General features: G+C 47.2%; 1 protein-coding gene across 2 annotated transcripts in view; it reads left to right on the top strand.

The window, feature by feature from the left end:
- Nucleotides 1-23823, top strand: part of FAM20B (FAM20B glycosaminoglycan xylosylkinase) — a 188478-nt gene that overhangs the window by 20630 nt on the left and 144025 nt on the right. For both annotated transcript variants that reach the window (XM_078642242.1, XM_078642251.1), the window contains exon 2: nucleotides 20074-20581. In XM_078642242.1, coding sequence (XP_078498368.1) covers nucleotides 20205-20581 — 377 coding nt within the window. In that variant the 5' untranslated portion in view covers nucleotides 20074-20204. The remainder of the gene's footprint in view (nucleotides 1-20073; nucleotides 20582-23823) is intronic.

Genomic DNA, 23823 nt, shown 5'->3' on the forward strand with positions numbered 1-23823 from the left:
CGGGGAGTTTAATTGATCTGCCCAGAAGCATATGCTGTTAAGCCGCCACCGACACTCGAGCATGGTTTCAAAGTCGGCAGCTCTGCCCGTTATGCCACATCTCTAATTGCTTTCCTGTTGCCCTGCCCTCCTGGTTGGCACCGTGTGATTGGCATAATTAATCTGATGGCATCCGGTCCTGGTGGGAGTGGGGTAGGCTCCTGAAGCTCCAGCAGTGCCGAAGAGCCCAGCCCTCTTCAGGCGCCCGAGGTGCTGGAATCTCAGTGCCACCTGTTCTCAGTTAATGGACAGCGTTTTGTGTTACGCAATTGCCAATAGGAACGCATTTCAGTCGGCCACAAGTGTCCTTTCTGTAACACGCTTCCCATACACTGGCTGCGATGAAAGAAGGGTTTTAGCCCTGTGCATGTATTATATTTCCTCGGAGAGGTTGCCTGGTGCAGTGTTTCTTGTGTCTTCCGTGGTGGCAGCTGGCTCCGTTCTTCTTCGTCGCGTCAACATTGAAAGAAAATCCACAGGACTGTCGCGTGCGCGGCCCATGCGCTCCTCAGTACTAGGCGTGACAGCGGGATCGGTGAATAGTGTTGCACCCCTTGTTAATTCCACAGCGAGCTCGGGCTCTAGATTAACACCAGCATCTCCCCCAGCCCCAAAATGAAAGAATGCCCCTTTACCGGACCTGCACACATGGTTTATCTGTCCGCTGTAGCCAGAGGCGCAACTAGAGCCAAATTTCGGGGTGGGGGTGGGGTGGGGGGGGTGGCGCTAAGAAAAGATTTCGGGGCGGGCTGAACCTTTAATCAGTAGGCAGAGTGGAGCTGCAGCCTGGGCTCTTAGAAGGGGTGAAACAACTGCAAGGCCTAATTAACATTCAAATGGTCTTTTAAAGACCTGTGAAACCTTCAGGTGCGGCTCTGTGTGTGTCCGGGATCTGTCTCATCCCGGGCTGCCACATACGACGGAGGGGGGGGGGGGCGAGGGCTGAAGCCCGGTGAGTTCAATGGGTGTTGCGTGCCTGGCTGTAGCAATAGCGCGCCTGTCTCTTTTCTTCAGTATTCTTTGTGTAGGCGCCGTTATGGTGGTGATCGAGGCTGTGTAAATGTCCACCTAAGACCTAACTATAATCCACAGTCAGCATACACCATATGTTTGTCACGCCAAAGGGCCAGTTCCCTTCTCTTAATTCGAGTTCAGCGACTGAAAAAAGACTGAGCTGAGACTCGTATCACTCGGGGTTTCTTTTGGAATGTGTGCTTCCATCGAGGCACGCGGGTTATTAAAGAGTTAGACAATTTCCGTCGCTTTGTCCGAGTAGCTGCCCCTCTTCCCCCACCGTACACACACTGGACCTCTGTAGGGTAGGACAATCCAGCCACCCATCCTCCCTTTGTAAAATAGCCCATCACGAGTATCGTTTGAGCGCCAGTGTACAATAGTTGTTGGCAGTCCCTTTCGTCCTCCCAAGTTTTTTGTAGGTTCTTAGTTGCCGTTTTGTTTAACCCCCACATACAATTTCGGCTGAAGATGCGCTGAAAAGCACTAACAATAAACGCACAATTCAGTTCTACCCGCCGCTTCGGCGCGGTTCCACATGAAGCCGTGCTGATCGGCATGCGGGACACACAATGTCCTGTTTACAAGGTGTAGGAGGAAGGCTAATTTGGGCTTCCCATGAATCTGAATTGTGGCCTGGCAGCACGGCATGGGGGCTTTGACTGACTTCATAGAGTATGGCGTAAGGAGAGGGCTCGAAAAACAGAGGCTGCTATGCTTCGAAAAGGTACATCTTTTAATCAACCAACCACCCAAAGATCAGCGTCAAGAATGGCAGTCGTTTTATTTGGCAGGAAATGCCTGGAAGCAGCAGCCCCGCGCAAACTACAAATACCCGTTACAGCTATAACGGGACAATCTTAGCTTAGATCACCGGTTTGTAGTTTCCTCTCCACTGATGTTTGTAAATGTTTCAGCACATAATTTTAAGTAGTTGAAAGTAACTAATGTCTTCATTTTTAGGTTTTGCCTGCAAGTGTGCACGTAGTGCGCATGCGCTAGCAAAACCTCTTGAGTTCTATATCTGATCGATGACCCGCCTCTGCCTCTCATTGGCTAGCTCCATAAATGGAGGCTAGCCATTGGGAGACAGAGGCTCCTCTTTCTCGGGGAAAACGCGATTCGGGGGTGTTTCTCGGGCTTTTTTAAGCCCCGCCCCTTTGTCCCGGGCCGCGCTGCGATTGGCTGCCGGCCCGGGACACCCCCGTGACGTCATTCCCGGGCCGCGCTGTGATTGGCTGGCCGGCCCGGGACCTGACATGTTTTTTTATCGTCTTAGTACTGCAGCACGAGGGCTTTTGAAAACGTATCCCCATCCATTTTATGGCCTCTTTTGTATTAGGTTTTGCCCTAAACTGTAAAACAACAAAGTTTCGGCATCCTGTAGGCTCTCTTCTTAGCAGAGACTTGTCATCATCCAGACTTCATTGCCAGTTCCTTCCCCAGCCGGGGACACACTTTCTCACCCGCTCTCCGTGAGCCCGTCCCCCCTCCCGCTCTCCGTGTGCAAACAAGGAAGAACATATCGGCCTGGTACCCCGCTCGTGCTGCACCCCTCTGTCTCATGCTCTCTACTCTTCTTATCTTATGTGGCCCTTTCTCGCAGTGGTACCATCATGAAATCCCGGCGCGCACACAATCTCCCTCTCAGCGACCGTCCATGCTGACAGAGAACAGTATAGCGCTGCATGACATTACTAGGGCCTCGCAGAGCTGTCTGACGAAGGTGTCTTGTACATGCACATCCCCGTCCACCTTCACACCACCTTTCTTGCACTTTCTTTCCCCATCACTTCGCCACCTCCCCCAGCGTCCCTCAACCCTCTCCCCGGGTACTCACCACGCCTCTCCCGATGCCCTGGGCTTTTGGGCGCCCCCAGCAGCCTCCGACGAGACATCCCAGTAACGTCCAGAAACGCAGCATAACGCACGGCAGGGTGGTTGGTCCGGGGCAGCAGGGAGAGGTGTAGGGGAGAAAGTGCAGAAGGTCACACGTATGGTGGGTAAGTTAAGGAGCGGCAGGTATTGAGGAGGCGAGATGCGCGCGGGGAAGGTGCTAGTGTGAGATGTGCATGTGTCGTGATGTTCAGGGATTTACCGGGGTAAAATGTGCATTGGGTGAGTTGTGCGCGTGAAACGTGCGTGAAGTAAAGGGAGCGCGAGGAATGCGATAAGCAGGGGAGATGTGGAGTATTCAAAATATACAGATGTGCAGCGGATGACTTATAAAGGTGATTTGCGGGCGCGAGATGTGTATAGAAGTGCAGGAGAGAGATGTCTCAATAGATTGTACAGGAACGGTGTGCGCCCCGGGTGAGATATGCGCTAGGTAAGTTTTGCAGGAGGTGGCGTACTGGCAAGAGATGGTCGCTGCACAGCAGGGCAGACGCTCGATGGGGATAGGCTGTGCAGGAGGAAGATGAACGGGGCAGATTTAAAGGAGGGTCGTAGTGCACTCCCAGCAGCGGTTGCAGCCTCACTGCACACACGCCCAGCATCCGCCGTCAAGAAGCCTTCCCGCACTGACCCAACCCCGCCCCTCCCCCATCCGGCCACTCCCGGCTTGTGCCAAGCAGCTGATGTTTGATTGAGAGGCATTACTGCGGGGATAGCGAGGCATGCCAGGGGTTAATGCACTGGTCGGGTGGGGGGAGTCTGCGTGTCCCTGCAGGTTACAGTTTTTAATCGCAGGAAGACAGTTCAGTGGGTTAACGCGCCCGCAGCAGAGAGCTTGAATAATAATTTTTAAATTCCGCCCCTTTGTCCCGGGCCGCGCTGTCATTGGCTGCCGGCCCGGGACCTGACATGTTTTTTATCGTCTTAGTACTGCAGCACGAGGGCTTTTGAAAACGTATCCCCATCCATTTTATGGCCTCTTTTGTATTAGGTTTTGCCCTAAACTGTAAAACAGCAAAGTTTCGGCATCCTGTAGGCTCTCTTCTTAGCAGAGACTTGTCATCATCCAGACTTCATTGCCAGTTCCTTCCCCAGCCGGGGACACACTTCTTTGCAGTTGTTGTATATGGCCGAACGTGGCCTAGAGGCTTCAGAACGTGTCACATAAGCACCAGCATACTTTGCAAGAGGTTATATTTTTATTTTGAGGTCCATGAAGTGTTCTGCCCAGAATCTCAGGAGGTGGAGCCGACGCCGGGGATCGAACCCGCATCCCCCGTTGCAAAATAGGCACCTCTGGCCTTTAGGCCACATCTCCCCGCGACCGTGAGAACTGGTACACCGTTGTGACTACTGATACCCAGACTTGGGATTCCTTTATTCTCACGAGGTGGCATCCTTTCCTCCTGCGCCCTCCTCTTTTCCTGAGTAGGAGGGGCATGCTGGGGATTGCGTCGTGTGTAGTTTGGGGCTGCAGGCCTTGTATGCCGTCGGTACGTGTGAAGCGTGTACCTGCTGAGGAGGAACATCGAAACGGTCTGATGTGCTCAGAATCGCACGATTTGCAGTCACGTGCCGAAGCAAGGATTAGAACCCAGGTCCCTATGTTCCAAAGTTAGGAGCTAGGCGTTTCGCCACTAGACCAGCGATGGTGTGACGAGCGCTGGTACCTCCACCGCCCACACCCTCCCCAACTTGTGAAAAGGCTGCAGGAAATTGAACTCCTGTCCTGCAGTTGGTGAAATACAGTTTGTTTCATACTTGTGCAAAGCACCATTGATGCACCTTTTTTGTGTCATTTAAAGATCCTTGTCTGACCCCCTCTAAAGGGGCTAGTATAAGGTTAAGAAAGCTGGACTAATTTTCTTGGCAGAAAATAGGAGGCATTATTACATCGGAGCCGTCTTTGCTTTTGCCTGTGGTAGATGAAGTACATATTAGTTGTACTTTGCGCTTACAATAAACTCAGATTCACAGTTTTCTCAATAGGAGCAAAATAAACCTAAAGTTCACTTCATTTTTAAAAAACATTTTTATTCCTTAAATGCATACAATCATATACAACACAAGCAGGATAGTCAAAACTATTTTTTTTCTAATTAAAAAAGTAATACAAACTATGCCTTTAAAAATTATCTATACTTCTGACCCTCCACCTATAAACTTACCATTCCTTTTAAAATTTGCCGGAACACAAAGAATACAAAAGGGAAGCTGGGAAAGGGCATTGAAGATACTCTCGTCTAATGGTATCCCGTTTTAGTTGGACAGTCTTCAAAAAGTCCAGAAAATCATACATGCAACATAACTTTTTTTTAAACTTTTGAAATATAATTTATTTTCATAAACAACACTCTTACTTGTTCTTCCATTTCATCAAGATGCCTTTGTACATTGTACCTCCGCTGCTCTAATTTTGTCTGTTCTTTTTTTATTTTAATTATATATGCTGTTTTTTATCACTTTTTTTGCCTTTTAAATACTACAGCAAACATTACATACATTGAGATGCTCAGCTGAATAACAGCACCACGACAGAATGTGACGATATATGCAGTTTAGTGCTCTATTAGCCTTTGTTAGGATTTCTGCTATAGAAAAACGGAGAATTCAATCTGAAAAACAATATTTTATCCTCAATCGTTTACCAGAACATTTAAAACCCTATGAGGTCCGATCATTGAATATCATTATTTTTCTTAGCTAGAAGCCTGTCCAATTAAGTTAATTTTTCAGATTACTCATTCCAGATATTTATGCCAGGTTACATTTCTGAAGGGTTGCATTTGAAACTGTAGATCTCATTATAAAGGTTTAACTTGTGCTATTGTTCCTGAGAAAAATGGGATAGACACCCTATTCTTTGTCGTGTCAATCTCCGATTAATATCTGAGCCAAGTCTGTTAATTTATTAACAATTTTGTAGCTGTACCTCCAAATGTACTTCCTTCACAATCATTGCTAACCAGTTACAAATAAGGTTTAAACTAAATTCTGTTCTGGTCTTGATCATGTGATTGTAGTTGTCACCGGAGCACCGAGGATGATCTGTTGCTGTTGCAAAAAAATTAGAGACTAAAGGATCAAGCTGTTTCTGTAGGACTAAAAGCTTCCAGGAGACATTCCATTGAAAGGACATTTTCCACATACTTATTCATTTAGAACATAGATTTTTCATATTTGATTGAAAGGGTGTATTTTAGTCCTTTTTTCAAGTTGTTTAGCTTTAAACTATTAATTGTTGCATATTCAAATACAGATTAAGGGGCTGATTACGAGTCTGGCAGTTCGTGGACCTTCGGGTTTGCAGTGGTCCAACTGCCTGATCACGACTTTGTGTCGTTCAGGTGATGGACCGCCGGCTGCCATTCCCTGACAATGGCACAGCGGAGAGGCGATCCAATATGCTGAGCGAGTATTGGCGCATTCTCGCCGAGCATATTTCGAGTTTCTTCACGGCCAGCCCTTTCATGGCGGTGAGCCCGCCATGTAAAGGCTGGCGGTAGAGAAACAAAGGGGGCCATACGGGGCCCGCACTGGGGTGCATTCCGGGGAGCACAACATGTGCCCCCTTGTCTGCTTGTAACTCCAGTTCCAAGCGATACAAAAAGGGAGGATGGACGGAGCGTTTGAGCAAATCAAACACTCACCCCCAGTCAACTGATCTGGGTTTAATCCATCACCATTATTTAGCTCACTCAGCCACCCCAGTTCAGACATGGCCATATGCAAATCAGTCTGACCCTGTGCCTCATGGGAACAGTCCAGCCCGAACTGCCAAGCCATGTCTTCCCTGGACCGGAAACAAGCATCCTGGGACCGGTTTCGGATTCATAATCCTCATCAGCCAGGCTATCTTGAATCCAGTGGCCAAGTGAGCAAGGGACTCACGTCTGAGCATACCCTGCCACACTTAGGGCGAACAAAGCGACACAACCCCAGTTCCAGCACGGCATTGACTCACATTTAAACTGCGGTGCCACGTACCAGGGATTGCCCCGTCTACCCGGACATAGCGCGTGGGTAGGTTGCCGGCGCTAGTTCTAATTAGCAAAATATAAACAAAATTCCCTCACGACCTCTATACTAAAAGTGATAGCCACCTCTACATTTTTACAATTGTTATTTCACACAGTATGGCAACATTCACTTATTTTCATTTGTGTTTTTTATTTTTTATTTTTTAAGTACAAAATCGCATTCGTCATTTTTTCATTTATAACATATACATTTTCAATAATTCATTTAATAAGACACATAGTGATTTGTTTAAGACAATAAAAAATACTTTGTCACTCCGTGCAGAAAAACATATAAGAATAAACAATTTAATCAGTTTCACAACACCCAAGCTCTCTCATTCATACTCCATTCGCTCCTTATTCTGCGTCTGAGGGATCGCAGATTGAGACGCGATATAACTACGCGAGGTCGACGCGTTTCGGTGGTAAAAAACCACCTTCCTCAGGACCTTCTGGCAGAATAGACAGGTATTCATAAACCAACAATAACCACTGCACGGTATGATATCCCAAAAATTTTCTTGGGGAGAACCCTGGTTCGGTCACCCAATCATGACATAAGGATGTAAAGTTCTTTAGACGATCCACGCACTAAAACCAACTATTTCTCAATGGGTTATCGACTTCAAAGTATGTCTTGAGTTTTTTTCTTTCCTTCGGCAAATCAAGGTTTTCTTCTTAACGCACTTGTATCATCAAGGGAAAGGGCCTTTTCTTGCGCCTATTTTGTTCACGTATCTCCCTTCTGTATTTTGTCCACATCTATTTTGAGTTTTTCGATGATAGCTCTTACTCGGACTTGGTCATTATCTCGATTCCGCCGGCATCTCTTCGTTACGTCGCGTGGGCCAGAGATCCTTCGAATCGCGTCTCTTTTTAAATACCAATTCAAATCTGCGTTCTGAGCTCCGGATCAACTCAACAGGAAGTCAGGTGAACGTCGGGACAACAGGAAGTTCCAGGAAACCAAGCCTGGCTTGGTTTCTTTCCCGGTCCTGTGACCCGGAAGGTCAATGCTGGTTTCCTGGAACTTCCCTGCTTACATTAAGGACGTGTTTTCTCTGACTCATAGGGCGCCAATAGAAAGGAGGCACTGCGTAGCTCCTAGAAGATAACATCTGTTTTGATTGCCAAATAAGAGGGCCTCCGTCCCGCTCCCCCCCTCCCTCCGCCCGCACCTCTCCTCCGTCCCGCTCCCCCCTCCCTCCGCCCGCAGCTCTCCTTCGACCCGCTCCCCCCCCTCCCCTGCTCCTCAGCACTGCTCACCACCTCACAGTCCTGCGTGCACCATGCTGCATCGTTGCACGCCCCCTCTTCCGCACACCTACCCTGAGCCCCTGTCTCCTGTATGCTGGTGCTACTCAGCACTGCGCAGCTCCATTCGTCACCTGAGACCGCCGCATATCTGCAGAAAACCCCCTCAACAAATACTTCTCCCGTACCTGAGCGTCGCACCCCCCCCCCATCATTTTCTCACCCATCATGAGCACCACACACTCTCACCCTGACAGGCTCCTCAGCCCTCATATCGCACCCTGGTTTCTCTCTCTGAAGTAGATGCCCCGAGAGAGAGCCGAGCTGTATGCGCGCGCCTTCCATGTTTTCGCGTAATTCACATTCTCTCCCGTGGGATTGGCTCGCAGTCAGCAGCGGCTGCCTGAATGGTATAAATTCCGGCTGGCACGTGGCCATCTCAGCTGCGGGAGCTCGCGCTAACACCGGCTGCTGTAAGTGTCATCCAATATTGAAAGAGGAGTATTTGTGATATCTCCAAAAATTCCGCGCAGGTCCTCCAGGGTGGCTGCGAAATCAGAAAACGATTAAAAATCCGCTCTGTTTCAAGGGCGGAGGCTGGGCTGTCGAACCGTGGAGCCCTGGTTCTCAGGCTGGCCCCTGTGTCTTTTCTGGTCTCTTCGCCGCCGCAGCCCCTCCCTCCCTCGCAGGCCTGGCCATGCCTTGCGGGCTCGGCTATGCAGCTTTCGGCCGAGCTGCGGGTTATTTGGGGTCCACAAACTATGGAAACCCGCCAATTCCGTTCTGTGTGCAGAAAGCGCTTAATTGCAGCTAGCGCCCAGCGTGTAGCACAGTGAAGCCGATTCACGGCGCTACATATTTGCTCTGGTTCAGCATCGATCTTGATTCCAATTGATAACCAGTCATACACAAATGAGTGCGATCCGCCCAATGGCATGACCACTAGCCACTTACAGATTATTTTACTTTACCAAAAAATGGGCCACTTAAAATTGGGATATGTGGAAAGAAATCGAGTCTTGTGCTAAATTAAGAAGTGCGGTGCAGTCTCCTAATTTACATTTTTTTTAAATTTCTTCTTTCAAAAACACGTTGTTCTCTCTTGATGACCCTTGACTTGTACATTATTACGATAGCTCTTGCTGTCCGTGTTCTGTACTGTACCCTTGAAATGGGGCACACTTATCAGCAGAGGCAGAGCTGCCAGTTTTTGAATGGGCAGTAGTAACATGTACTACGGTAGGCAGCATTAGTATAACTCAGAAGAAGTTCTAGATTTGTGGGGCAGTATCAACACTCCTTATCCAAATTGACTTGTTTATTTGGGGGCAATATCCGAGTACACTGCCTAGTTATATATTTCAGCGTTATGCAGCGCCAACTTCGCTCGAGGGCATTGGGGCGCTTTACAAGAGAACCACACCATGTTTACACATTCTCATGGGCAGGGAGGCTACGTTTTCGTAGCAAGTAGGGCAGGATGAGAACGTGAAAATGTGTCTCCTCCCATATCGAGATGGCCTGTGCGGTAGGTCCTAGTGACACGTGGGTGTGGCTAAAGGGCCAGAGCAGCAGCATTTGGAGCTTTGGAAACCAGGTTCAAGTCTCGTTGTCTCAACATCTTGTGATTCTGGGCAAATCACTTATCTCCTCCTGCATCCCAAAATAGAATGTGTCCATGTTTAACGAACCCGGTGCTCATGGAAAGCAGTCCAATACCTTCGGGTCGAGTTCGCGTTATATAAAAAATGCGCCAAAGCTTGGGTCCTATTATGTCCCATTGGACCGGAAATGGGCAGGCTGCACGCGCGTATCTGCCCTAAATCCGGGTGAGCCCCCTCCCCTTCGCGGGGATGCAGATACTATTGCCCAGTAAGTGCCCCGCTATCAGGGTAAGTGGCTGCCCCCTGGGGCGGGCGGGGGCTCTTTCAGTCCCTTTTGTCCCCGCACAGCCAGAGGGTGCGGCGTGAAGAGCTGATAATGGGGCAGGGGAAGCGGCTTCAGCGGCCAGAAGAGGCCCATCGGCTGACAACGACTCTGACCGTGGGGGGGCCGGGGGCAGGGCAGGCCCTGGGGTCCATGGTGGCGGGGGCAGGGCAGGCCGTGGGGGCAACCGGTGAGGGCTTCGAATACATCCAGTGTGCGCAGAAGATGGCCGCACGCGGGAAGCGGTGTATATGCCAATAGAAATAACAATGCCATTTATTTAGGGATACAAAAAAAAAATAAAAAATAATGAGCAATACCAATAGCTCTACCAATAATATTGCCGAGACCATTGCATTGTAAATGCTTGTTATTAACATGCCCTTCAATTATCAATATGGGCAATTAATTGTACTCGTAGTGCGGATGAGCATACTCGCTCCACGCACACCGTTATGCCCCTCTTGCCTGACACATTAACAGTCTCTAGCAAGAGCAACTTAGTGTAACTATAGTGCGGGTGAGAACTAGCTCTGTTAACTAACAGGACGTAAAACGAGAGGGACATACTAGTTATCAGAACGGCCAATTATCTGCACACAGAGCACGTATTATTCTGTTTCTCTAAGCATGCAACGTTCTCAATGACATCCACATGTGACAAGTAGATCCGTGTTACTTGGTGCCTGGGATCCATTGCCGCCAAGAGGGACCAGCGGAGGACGGAGCTGGGGTCGCCAGGATGAAAAAGCAAGGAGCAAAGGAACATGCTGAGAAATCGCCAGGAGGAACAGCGAGGTCAGCGGCTCCAAGCAGGGAGCCGTCATCCGGAGGCCTGCGCAGATCGAGGAGCGGCGGCTATAACTGGCGGGAACCGGTCCTTGGTGGCCCATCGGTGATGAGTGTGGCTGCCTTAGAGGTGTTTCCAAGTCCTGCATGGCATTGATGCCAAGCCTGCGGGTTGCGTTGCAGGCGTGAGATGGAGCCAGCAACGTGAGCAGGAGCGAAGGAAAAGCCGGCTGCAGTAGGAGCGGAACAGTGGTTCAGCCTCGCTGACCACCCAGGAAGTCTACTACTCACAAGGAAACCACAAGGGAGGCGGGCGCCTCCTACAGCACGGAAACAGCTGAGGAGCGAGCCACAGGAGGCAGGTACGCTGGGCTCGAATGTATCCTTGTGTAGCGTACGCCACCATTGTTGTCAAATGGAATTTGGGGTATTTAGGAAACCAGCAAAAGCACACAGACAGCGATACTAACTTGCGATCATGGCCCATATAAATGTAGGAGTACACAGCAGTTTTGATACTAAGATGAGTTGGTTGTCAGGGCGCTTGAAAAGGATTAAGGGGACAGGTTGAGAAAAAAGATCATGTGACGCCTGGACGCATTTTCTGCTTGGATTGGTAAATAAAAAAACAAGCATTGGCCGCGCGGCCGTGAAAGTGACACGGCCGCGCGGCCCGTGAAAGTGATTGCTATCAAGCGCGGCGTAGGAAAGACACATGGCAGCAGTGCACGTGCACGCTCATGTGCACGCAAGCTTAAGGCCACGAAAAGCCTGTGGCAGCACTTTGAAAACCCACACACTAAATGTCTCGGCCAGACCAGTGCATCCGCTGGATCAGGCGAGACCTAAAAGGTCGCTTTCTGAACCAAGGCTACCTTTTTGCAAAATTTGGTGTAATTCCGTTCAGCAGTTCGGGCTGTAGCTTTTGCTAAAGTTTCCTATGCAAATTAACATGGAGAAAACACTTTTTGGGACCCCCCCTTTTTTCTCAGCCCCCACTTAACGAATCACCCCCACACTTACAGGATAGGAGCTGACCTGGATAGACTTTTTTTGGGAGAATTTCGCGAAGATTCGTCAAACGACACCAAAGTTATTAGCAAAAAAATGCTTTTCCGACTGCCAGTAGGTAATATATAAATGTTAGATGCGTTTCTTTTTCTGTTGAGAATTGTAATTTTATGACTGACTGATGGCTGACTTGGGGGAATGTTTATGCTCAATATAGTAGGACTCCGCTGGTTATGGTGACCAGCCAATGATTAAGTATACCCCTGCTTGTTTATTTGGGGAAAATAAATCTGCCCAGTGCCATAGCTGTAATTGTTTACTGTGAAGAGTTGTGACCAAGGCAGTAGGCATCACTTATTTATTAAAGAAAATCATGTGTTAAAGGCAATAGTCCTTTTAGGGTGGTTTGTTGTTATAGTGTAGCGAAACCTGTCCACAGATATTTGTTGCATGCAATCTCACAGATGATTGTGTTGGTTCCCGCCTCTGACAAACCCTCACGGTTGAATATTTGCACAGTGAAAATCCTTGTTAGGGCTACTTGAACTTTGAAGAATAGGTTTAATTTAATAGAGTAATGGCACAATTAGTGTGGTCATTGTTTCTTCCTGATATAAAACTATTTGTTTGGGATAAGTAGCAGGAGTGTTCTGTCATATAGGATTCATACCAGCAGTGTAGCAGTCCTGTGGAAGTTGGCACCTTAAGATTGACTTCTGTAGCTAAAGATGTTTAACAACCATAAACTTATTTCACCTTGCTTGATGCTTCTCAGAGTGATTTTAATTCCTGCATGTCACTTAATTGGGGAAAATGTCTCAGGAGCAAAAAATGACTATACCTGGAAACATTGAGATTGAAAACGCCCAAGCACACCCTAATTTACTGGTTCATCAACAAAACTATGGCTGATTTAAGAACTCACTCCACTTTTCTATTACACAGGAAGCAATGAACAGCTAATATCTGGCATGTCATTGAGTTAAGCTCTCATGTTGAATGTTCCCTAACCAACAGTAACTCGTTAAGCTTTACTGCTTGTTTTTTAGGTCTCGCCTATGCAGCGCACATGTGCTGCATAGGAAAGAGACCTTTAGCCATCGATTCACTTTGGCTGCCAAAAACGTGCACGCATTTCATTGCCTTCAATGGCAATACGTGCACGTTTGGCGATTCCCTTGCAGGAGCGAGCTATGACATATGGTTCCTGCTCGCTCCCGCAAGGTAATCCGGCACAGGCCCCCTCCTCTCTTCCCCTCCCCCTGCTGCCTCCTCCTCTCCTCGTCAGCGCTTGTATTTTTTGGATCCATTTCACAGGGAAGCAACTAAATGAAAGAAGGAAAGAGAGGCAGTGTGTGTTCTTCTGGTATCTGGTTAGGTGCCTGGTGTTCAAAGCAAAATGTTCTGCTGTGTTCACACTTTTCAGAGGGCTTGCCACAAAGTTCGTCCACTTGTATTGTGTTGTGTTTATTGCTTACGGAGAAGTGATTTTTTTTTAACTTTATGATAATGACCACAAGTAATTTTGTGAGCGCCTTTCTTGCAGCTTTCTATCATACAGTTACAATTTAGTATGTAGATGGTCGGGTGATTGCATCCTTCAAATAAGGATTATTGTAGATCCAAAGCTTTACATCCTCCGTCGGATCTCTTGATACCCACGCGCTGCTGGAAGAGGCGTATTGTTATCTTTTCATTACCTGAATGGCGCGCTGTCCTTCCGTGAATGATACTTCTTTGAGCTATAAGGAGTATCCCGCAGGATTCGATATGTTGCAGGCTGGGACCAATCAGGAATCCCACTGTTTGCTCTACTTCCAGAAGGGATTACCGACAACGCTTATTTCAGCTTTTCAGTCCTGGCAGCATGACTGATGGTGATTGTGAACACAATGACAGCAGTGTTAACACAATGACAGCAGTGTGAACACAATGACAGCAGTGTGACCCTACCGTGTTAGTTCACCGGGGACATGTTGTGCATTTAAATGGGCTCTATTGAAAGCCGTGCGCCATCTCGGCCCGTGTCACGGGCTGATCTCTGCGCGTGCTCTGTGTTTGCTTGCTATAGATCTCTGGCGCAGCATCCTTGTACTGTATCCATATGGCGTGCGCACTAAATAAAACGTACACAGCGCATTATTTATCTGTTTGCGTGGTGTGATTAGTAATTTTGACACTTCAGTGAAAAACACGTCTTCAATACATTTTATAATTTCTACGAAGCACGGGAGTAGAATTGTGCCTCCGTAACTCACCTTGTGATTTATTGCGCAGCTGAAAAACAGGAGTAACTGCGTGTACGAGTCTGACGATAAAGAGCAAAGATTCTCTACTGTGCTACGTGCACCCGTGCGCTGCTCTTTTCAAAATATAGTTTGACCTGCCTGTGTCCTTGTGTAAAGTAACTGGTGCTCATGTAAAGCGCTCCAATACCTTCCGGCAGAGTTGACACTATATAAAGCTGCAAAATATATATAAGAAAAAAAATAAAGCCATGCTTCCGAATCGCTATTTCATGGGTGGGTGTGTGGGAGCCTGGGAGGGGTGGTGGTGGAGGTTAGGAGAGCGGAAAGACAAATGCACCAAAAGTGCACTTGGACATCTCACTACTTCTCCCCTCCCTCTAAGCAGTCATTTGTATTTATTTCTTTGTGGCAGTGTATTGAGGAGGAAGGCGCTTTCTAGCACATGAGCTGACTTTGCGCATGAAAGCAGGCGCTCTTCTCGCCACTGGCTTGCTAACGATGCTGACAAGCGTATTTATTCAGGCATGGTGGTGCCCAAACCCCTCAGTCCGCAAAGTACTGCTGATGAATACATGATTTGAATGTTCAACCACGTGCGTTAGAGGTGCGGTTGCACCAAGTAACTCCCTCTGTCCCTGGCTGCTGGGTTGAATTTGCATGTGTGCGCACCGTGACATACTCCGATATTTATCGCGTATTAATGATGTGAGGCAACGTTCCGTGATGGTTCCAGACTCCATGGATTCATTTCCTCCTTCCTGGCACCCCCAGGGCTTTAAGGCGCTGCCCTGCTCAATGATCCGCAGCAGCTGTGCCCCACGCCCCTCCAGCGGGCGAACAGGTTGGCTTTTCAAGGTACATACAAGGCTCCCTCAGCGGGAGACCTTAGATATTGTTTGTGAATATAGAACAAGAGCAAAACTTTACACTCCACTGCATAACGTGTGAGGCGACGCAGTGGGTGACAGGAGCCCCTTGGGGTGCCGAAGGGCCCCCTAGCTCTGTGCCCTGGCCTGAGAGCTGCTGAGGGCTGACTGGGTCCAGAAGGTGGGGGACCGCCTCCATGCACTTTGCAGTGAGGGCCATCATGTTCCTTATGCCACTGACGCAAACTCGTACCTGGGGTCTTTAAGAAAACCTTCGCGTAAAACTGCGCCAGGGTCGGCAATCGAAGAATGAGTAATTAAGAGCGGAATCTGTACATTTGGGTTGGAATCCCCTGGTCACCCCTCCTTTCCCTCTGCAGCCGATGCTCCTGGGGTCTCAAGCGGTCCTTGGTAACTTCTTGTCCAGCAGGGGGCAGCTCTTCCTGTCCAGCAGGGGGGGGCAGCTCTTCCTGTCCAGCAGGGGGGCAGCTCTTCCTGTCCAGCAGGGGGGCAGCTCTTCCTGGCCAGCAAGGGGGCAGCTCTTCCTGGCCAGCAAGGGGGCAGCTCTTCCTGGCCAGCAAGGGGGCAGCTCTTCCTGGCCAGCAAGGGGGCAGCTCTTCCTGGCCAGCAAGGGGGCAGCTCTTCCTGGCCAGCAAGGGGGCAGCTCTTCCTGGCCAGCAAGGGGGCAGCTCTTCCTGTCCAGCAGGGGGGCAGCTCTTCCTGTCCAGCGGGGGGGGCAGCTCTTCCTGTCCAACGGGGGGGGCAGCTCTTCCTGTCCAACGGGGGGGGCAGCTCTTTCTGTCCAGCAGGGGGGCAGCTCTTTCTGTCCAGCAGGGGGGCAGCTCTTCCTGTCCAGCAGGGGAGCTGCTCTTCCTGTCCAGCAGGGGGGCTGCTCTTCCTGTCCAGCAGGGGGGCTGCTCTTCCTGTCCAGCAGGGGGGCAGCTCTTCCTGTCCAGCAGGGCCGCAGCACTTCCTGTCCAGCAGGGCGGCAGCTCTTCGTGTCCAGCAGGGGGGCAGCTCTTCGTGTCCAGCAGGGGGGCAGCTCTTCCTGTCCACGAGCCATCCCCGTCCTCTCCAAGGATGCTCCTGGAGTTTTCCAGATTACACAGCATTGCTAGTTTCGAAATTTATTTTGGGGCATTACCCCAAGACCCAACATTTGATCGGATGTGGTCAGAAGTGCGCAACAATGCAGAGTTGAAAAGTGCACGCACAATTTCCCCGGATCTCGGAGACTCAGAGTTCAGAGCAGTATGCAATGTGTACATTACGCTGCCATGCATTTGTTTACATGAAAACCAATGCAATGGTCCCCAACCATTGAGTCAGCCACAAAGAATTACACACCATATTTTTCTAATGGAGTATATCAGGCAAAAGTCTGGTAGATGTACCCCACACAGACCCCTGAATGTTGTATGGTGTCAGCAATCAGAAGTAAGTGTACTCCATTGAGGTATTTACCGTCCAGACGTTACCGTCCTCAGTGGGCACAAATGTGATGCTTCTGAAGTTCAAACGCTGCTCTTGGGTGGAAGAAGCTACGGATTTGTGCATCTAGAGCCTGCAATACCTGCCCATGGTTATCGAATCAATGAGTAACCTGCTCCCTTTCAGGAAAGCTTTAAATCATGGGGCCTCACTTATGAGTTATTGCCAGCAGGCAGCGCCGCAGGCCTTCCTGCTGCGCTGGCTGACGGCAAAAGAAAAGGGCAGGAATGCGCTGTATCTGCCAGATACAGTGCATTCCTGTCCTTTTCTCCTGGGCTTGCGCACAATGGACTGCTGTGTGCCAATGCAGTGACCTTTGCAACATGGTGCAAGGGTGCCTGCAATGCGGGGATGATTATTTTTGTGCAGAAAGGTAAACCTTCCTGCACAAAAACAATCACAAGAGGCTTTTTCCTCCGAATGCAGCTCACATAGAACAAGCATTGGCATAGCCAATAGGTCTCGCCTTTGGAACCTTATAAGTATTTTGTTATGCAGTACAATATCCTTGGTGCAACATCATCATCAACTGTTACATGGCTAAACACTTATAAGGTCCCAAAGGCGAGACCTATTGGCTATGCCAATGCTTGTTTACCCTGCTACGATTTTGTACTGTGTTGTATGTAAAGCTCGAGAATACTGTAGGGTGCTTTAGCACAATCGAAAATCATTTTGATAAATAAAATAAATGGCAGTACACACCTTCTTCACTTTACTTCAGAGCAATATTATAGATGCATACTGTCACTGAGTGTAGGTGCTCAGTTGGTACAAACATTTGCAGATGAAATATTGATTTATTTGTCACTTTCGCTCCCAATACTTTACTGGTGACACATAGGGGGATGCCATATCCGCTCTAGTGTTTCTGTCCGAGTATTACATTATGAATTTGTCATACGTTATCACTATATTAGTTATTTCAAGAAAGTTGGTGCAGGTGCTACATTGTAATTCGAGGCAAAGTAAAATGCCGACAGAGTAAAGCTAGAAAGGATTGAATTTGCTTGCTTCAGCTGTGCCCTGTGGAAAACTAAAGCTTTGGACTTGAAATACTTTTTGAAGTCCTCTTTGTTATTTTAAAATGTTGGTTTCTTCATTTAATTGGTAACAATTGTTCTTGATACCAAAAGGGCAGAGAAATGTGGGGGAAATGCCTTGCATTAGCTATTATCTTCTTAGTACTTGTCTCTTCAGGGACTCTACTGAACATAAAGTGAAATATATTACAATGCGTAAAAACTTTACTATAAGACTTGTAGTGAGGGCTGGGCATTGTTGCGCACATTGCTATGTTAGCATAGGCTTATTAGAAGTTTAAACGCCATTTTACCTTTTGCTGCTTTTTGCACACGACGCTGCATATAGCTGTTGTAAGTTAGGCTGCGTGAATTTCTTATCATGAGCGAGGATTGTTTTCGACTTCCCTAGACTTACATCGCGACCCTAGTCTGCACAGCGAGTGCTAAAGCCTCCAAGGTTATCATAACAAGGTAGCTGCTGTTCAGGGTGATCGGCTCACGTTTTAGACATAACAGACATGCAGCTGCAGTCTACTGGGATTCTGGCGCCTATTGCACTGTAGGCATGATTTCAGGCACTTGGAAGAATTCCGTTTTCCAGAGAGGCACAGCTTTTTGCAGATCCTGATGTGATTCACTCCTGCTGATCTTAGAGGTATGGGGTCCCCCACACAAGCCTAAGAGACCTTCTATATTTTATAAAACATAGTTCCTAGCTAGGGAGGGTGATATACTAGACGCTATAAGACCTGTTTTTACCATCATTGTAATATGATTTCTCCTTTTGTGTTTTTGGGAATTGTAACAATGCTGATAATATTATTTCTAATCATATGTCTGCTTATGTTAGCAAAGATACTGCATCTTAGAGCATGACGTTAAAATAAATATTTTAACCTTTCTCGCTTCTCCTTTTTACTCCTGTTGTGGACTGGTATGAGAGTATAACGAAAGAGTGTTCTTGCTTCTCACCATTCCCGAGTATAACCTAAGTCGCATGTTCTGGGTTGTCTAATCGTTGGTTCCTTGGCTATAGGACGAAGAGCTAATGTGACACTGATGCTAGTCGGTTAGGGTTTCTAGGTACTGAGGTGAGTTTTTTGGTCCACCACAATTCACTAAGGTCCTGGGTCTCTGTGCACAGTTCTGTGTAGGAGCAGAATAGAATCCCTGCAACAGACTAGTAGCCGTTCACACTCAAAATAGTGGTGTAAGTAGTGCTAGTGGGCTGCTGTTAAATCTGTTGGGTAGACCTTCGACTTTCCATCAGTGAGTCAGGAGCCACTTGGTTAGAATAGTAACTTCTCTATTACATGTCGGACCCTTAGGCACCACATCCTATAGTTTGTCAAGGGTTCATTCTCTTTCAGACTGTAACTATCTTTGTGTCTTATCCCAGCGCAGATGCAACACCATTACTAAACCTAATTTGTTTTTTGTTTGAATATTTTTTTATTGATATTTCAACAGATGGTAACAATACAGAGCCTTAGGTGGTAGTGGGTGAGACAACGATTATTGATGCGATTAGCAGCAAGGAACAAATACAGTGGCAGCAGTATACGTTACAATCATCACAGTTCTTATCTGTCATTGCTGAAAAATGAGAGGAAAACAGTACTGGAAACACACAACAGTTCCTCTCTGCATCCCTCACCGGGGGTGTGTTGCCTGTATCCGTATTATCCCTTAACCATCCACCAGAGTAACGATGGCCTTGAGAAATCAAGGCAGTGGGACTTAGCTTGTGAATGCGAGTGTGGTACATCACGAGTGTCGAGTATATGGCTAGTGGGATGGTATAGGGGCAGAGGGCCGCTGGAGGCCGTAATGGGCGCGACACAAGCCATTCTGCATACAGGCATTCCACGCTAACGACGCCGGGGGAGAAGGAAAGTGAAAGCATACCATATGTGTTTCCAATTCACAAGGAAGTAGGTAATGGTCGCGGGGCGTAGCGCACGATGCAGCCATTCGTCACTTAACAAGACATAGCGGGATCTCATCGTTGACCATTACTAAACCTAATGACCTTCTATCATTCACTCCCACCATTCCACATGGGTCAATCATAGAGCGATTGGGCACACAATAGATAATACAGCCATTTATGTTCTGGAACCATCTGTAACTCACGGTCAGTGAGCTTAAAAAAGATGTTTGAAAAAAGCAGAATGGGCATAGTTAACAATTTGCAGGAGTATCCAGGGTGCAAACAGTAGAAGTCTTAAAAGTTTATAACAACAGATAACAATTGTCAAATATAACCAAAGCATGCATGTCTTCCACAAAATGAGAAATGTGGGTTTTTACTTTCCTCTTAAAGGAAGGAAGTCTTGTTATATATGAAAGTCTTAGAGAATTGCTGCTGTTGAAATTTTGTCTCCACTGCTTAGGTTTTTGCTGTGTATTTGCTCCCTTGAATTACGAATTGCAAACTGTTGTAGTATTTCTTGTCCTCAGTTCACTTCTCTACATTTCCCCCCTTTAGGATCACACATTATCCTGCCACAATGATAAAATGCCAGTCCTATTCTTCTTCCTGCCCTGTGGATTAGAACAACAATCTTATGTCTCACGGAAATTGTGGAAGAAGGTGGAGTAGAAGGCTCTGGGGCAGCAATGAAGCTGAAACAGAGAGTTGTCCTGCTGGCCTTTCTCCTGGTCGTCCTAATATTTGCCAAGATTTTCCTCCTAGATAACTGGGACACATCGGCTGCCAACCGAGAAGATCTGCGCTCGTTCCACCGCATGACTGAGAGTCTGAAGGTGTCACTGGATCCACGCCTTGATCACACGCTTCAATCTCCATGGGAGATTGCTGCACAGTGGGTGGTACCGAGGGAAGTATACCCAGAGGACACACCAGAGATGGGTGCTGTTATGCATGCCATGGCTACAAAGAAGATTGTAAAAGCTGATGTGGGCTACAAGGGCACACAGCTAAAGGCTCTGCTGACACTAGATGGTGGTCAAAAAGTGATCTTCAAGCCCAAGAGGTAAGTACAAACAGTGACTCGACTACTTAATGTAAAAAAAAACACAGGGCTCCCTAGCTATGGGGTTGTCTGCTAAAGGCTGATCTTGCTCTTAAACTTGTTCTAATTAAATTACACCAACAAAATAAATGGCACAATAATCTATGATTGCTATTTTGTGGGGAGGGGGGGGGGGGGGGGGAGGGCGGGGTGATACAGTGATAATTCCTACGACTTGGTTAGAGGGATATGTGTGCAAAAGGCTGTGTATAAAATCCAGAGCTAGGGACCCAAAAGCCAGCACTTTGTCCATTCCCAACTGCGAGTCTGAGCTATAAAGGCACACATTTAGATAATCATATGGAGGCAGAAAGATATCTTCAGTACGGTCTTGTTTATTTTGTGTATACATACCCTTGTAACATCCTTGAGATTGTCACTCATTGCCAAATGGGGAATGCATGGGCGTAGAACCTAAGGTATTTGAAAATACCTTTTAGTGTTCCGAAATCACCTCTGCTTTGGATTGTACTAAAATATCAGTATGCGTGATGAAATTGGTTTGGTTTGGAGTATTTTAAGTGGCTGTTTCTTGCACTTCTCATGTGGTATGCTTGTTTGAGCAATGGAAATTGCACGTCTTCAGAGGATTTTTTTATGTCATTTTATTTTGACAATGCACGCACCAAAATGTTGCAAGAGTGATCTGTCAGAGTTACAAGAACTGGAATAGCCATATGAATGAGGAGCTGGATTAGTGGGTTCGCCACAGATGAGATTTAGAAAGCTTAGGAAAGGTCAGTCTTATGCTATTCAGCATGAGAAAGATACTAATAATTTTCGCATCCTAAAATATTTTGATAAGCTTTAGTATTCTACATTCAAATTATTCTGGTACTTTTATGTAAATATTTGAATGTATAAAACCCATCTTGCTACCTTTTAGTCTTCTCAAAGTAATCAGCTACCCTTGTACTTTTTTTTACATAGTGCTTTGTTGCCTTTGTTCAACGCATTATGGTCCATTTCTTTTTTATTGGGGTGCCTTTTTTTTCTTTATACAAAGTATACCCGATACACCACCAAATGTGGCATTTGCTGAGTAGGTTTTACAGAGGGGAGGTAGAGTTCTTGGATGCAAGCTAACTTCTGTCATGTAAGCAGCTTGTCTTAGGATGCTTCCAGAGGGGACCTACTGAAACCAACTTCTCTGTATAACCAACCACCTTAGGAATTGGGAGCCATATGCGTCCAGCTATCTGGCGCCTGATGAACTTTTATCCCAAGTCCAATAACATCAAGACCTTTATTCTGTTGAGGCTCTGATCCATGGGGCATATTGTATTGTGCTTTTTGATTCAGTACCAGCCTTCTGGTCCTCATAGACAGAAAACCACTGGTATATTTGAGGATAACCACTAGTGTTTTGTTGAGCTGACTTACCTGCAGTACATTGAATCCATAAATGGAAGACTGTAGATAAAGTACATTCAAAAGCAATGTCTTGGAAAGAGAATCCTACAGAACGCTATCATGTCAGTAGAAAGTATAGAAACTGTGCCCTCCATTCCCAGGAGTACTGAAAATGTTGAGAAGAACCTTCAACTATGAAAAGCAGCCTGGTTGCTTAAACTACAAAAATGGAGCAAGTTGTGGGATTCCCAGAAAGGTCTGGAGCCAGTGCACTTTGTGCCCCACATCTTCTACTATGAAAGCTATATTATTTGCCATCCCTTGAGTTTGAAAGATGGTGGAACAAGGGATAACCAATGTTACTCATAATTGTCGAGCTACTTTGGAAGAGACTGTTTTCAGTGTTGCAAGAGGGTCTCCTGTACAGTATTTAGAGGATGATTGCATTCTGCTGCAGACAATCCCTTTTTAATTAGAACATGTAAATATTAGGCTCTGCTACATTGGTGCAGACACTAGTATCACCCATGTCACTCATGTAGCTTGTGGAAGATGCAGTGCTTAGTCTGCTGCAGTAGTTGAAGTTTTGCAAAAAAGCTACGAAGGTGGGGTGCCTACCTTACTCTCAGAACTGGCAGGAGTTTGTGCATTGCTCAAGGCAGGTCCTGTCATAATTCTCTGCCTTCGCTCTCATGCCCACCACCAGGGGGCCTACTTGCGGGACATTCCAGTGTTCTAGTAAGCTTCCGGACCCGCCCCTTCATGCATATACTGACTTCCATTCTTTTGGACGCTACTTGCCATCCATTCCCAATCCATGCCAGGTTTTGTAGAAGCCAGTCCTCTCATGCTTGAAACTCCACTACCTAGAAGTCCCTGCTCACTACTTTGTCTCCACCCCTGCAGGCCAAGGATGGGTGGAGAAATTCAGCTCACCTGTGGCTGGCTCCAGCTAGCATGCTCATGCCTGATGCATGTAATTACTGTGAGCTCTTTTAAGCCCCAGCTCCCTTCAGTCCAGGTTGGGTCATTGTAGTTGCGTTCCGGTGAGACCAGTACTTGTTTCCTGAGCTTTTGATATTCCTTGATCCCTGACCTATAGTTATTCCTTGTTCCTGAGTTGCAGCTATTCCTTCTTTCTGATTAGCACTGCTTGCAGTGCTCTCTTGATTCCTGAGCTAAAGCTATCCTTGTTCCTGAACTAGCACTGCCGTCAGTGTTTCTTTAATTCCTGAGCTGGAGCTATCCTTCTTTCTGAATTAGCAACAGCCTGTAGTCTTGCCTTGATTTCTGTTCCTGAGCTATAGCATTCCTTGCTCCTGAATTAGCACTATCTTCAGTGCTACCTTGACTCCTGATCCTCAGCTATTAATTGTTTCCTTAATTCCTGAACTAGTACTATTTAATGCACCATTGAATCCGCTCTCCTGTATGTCCTTTGTCCCAGTTGCTGCTTTTCTTCCCATTACCTCTTTTTCAGTCCCTAGTTTACAGTCTTCCTGTTCTACTGACTTGCTTCTAGTTTCCTGGTATGTTTATTACTTGCTCTCTGCCAATTGTGTCCTTGTTTCCCTTCTTTCCTGTTAAGCACTCCTCCTTGCTAGCTCCTTGTCTATTGTGGCTGTGTATTTAGTTCTATGCTTTTGCTGTTACCGCCTTGCATGTTCCTGTATGATCGCCAGGATCTGTGGGCTCAGCTGACAACCTAGGTGGTGTTTCTTGTCTACTGTGACTATTGTCTTTGAGTTACATTTATAACATCACCATAGGTATCCGCTCCACAGACCCTGCTCTGCATGTATATCCTATATGTGGGTATTTGCAGTATCTGTAACAGCAATTGTTGGTGA

This window comes from Lissotriton helveticus, chromosome 1_1, assembly GCF_964261635.1.
Source record: "Lissotriton helveticus chromosome 1_1, aLisHel1.1, whole genome shotgun sequence".
NCBI lineage: Eukaryota > Metazoa > Chordata > Amphibia > Caudata > Salamandridae > Lissotriton > Lissotriton helveticus.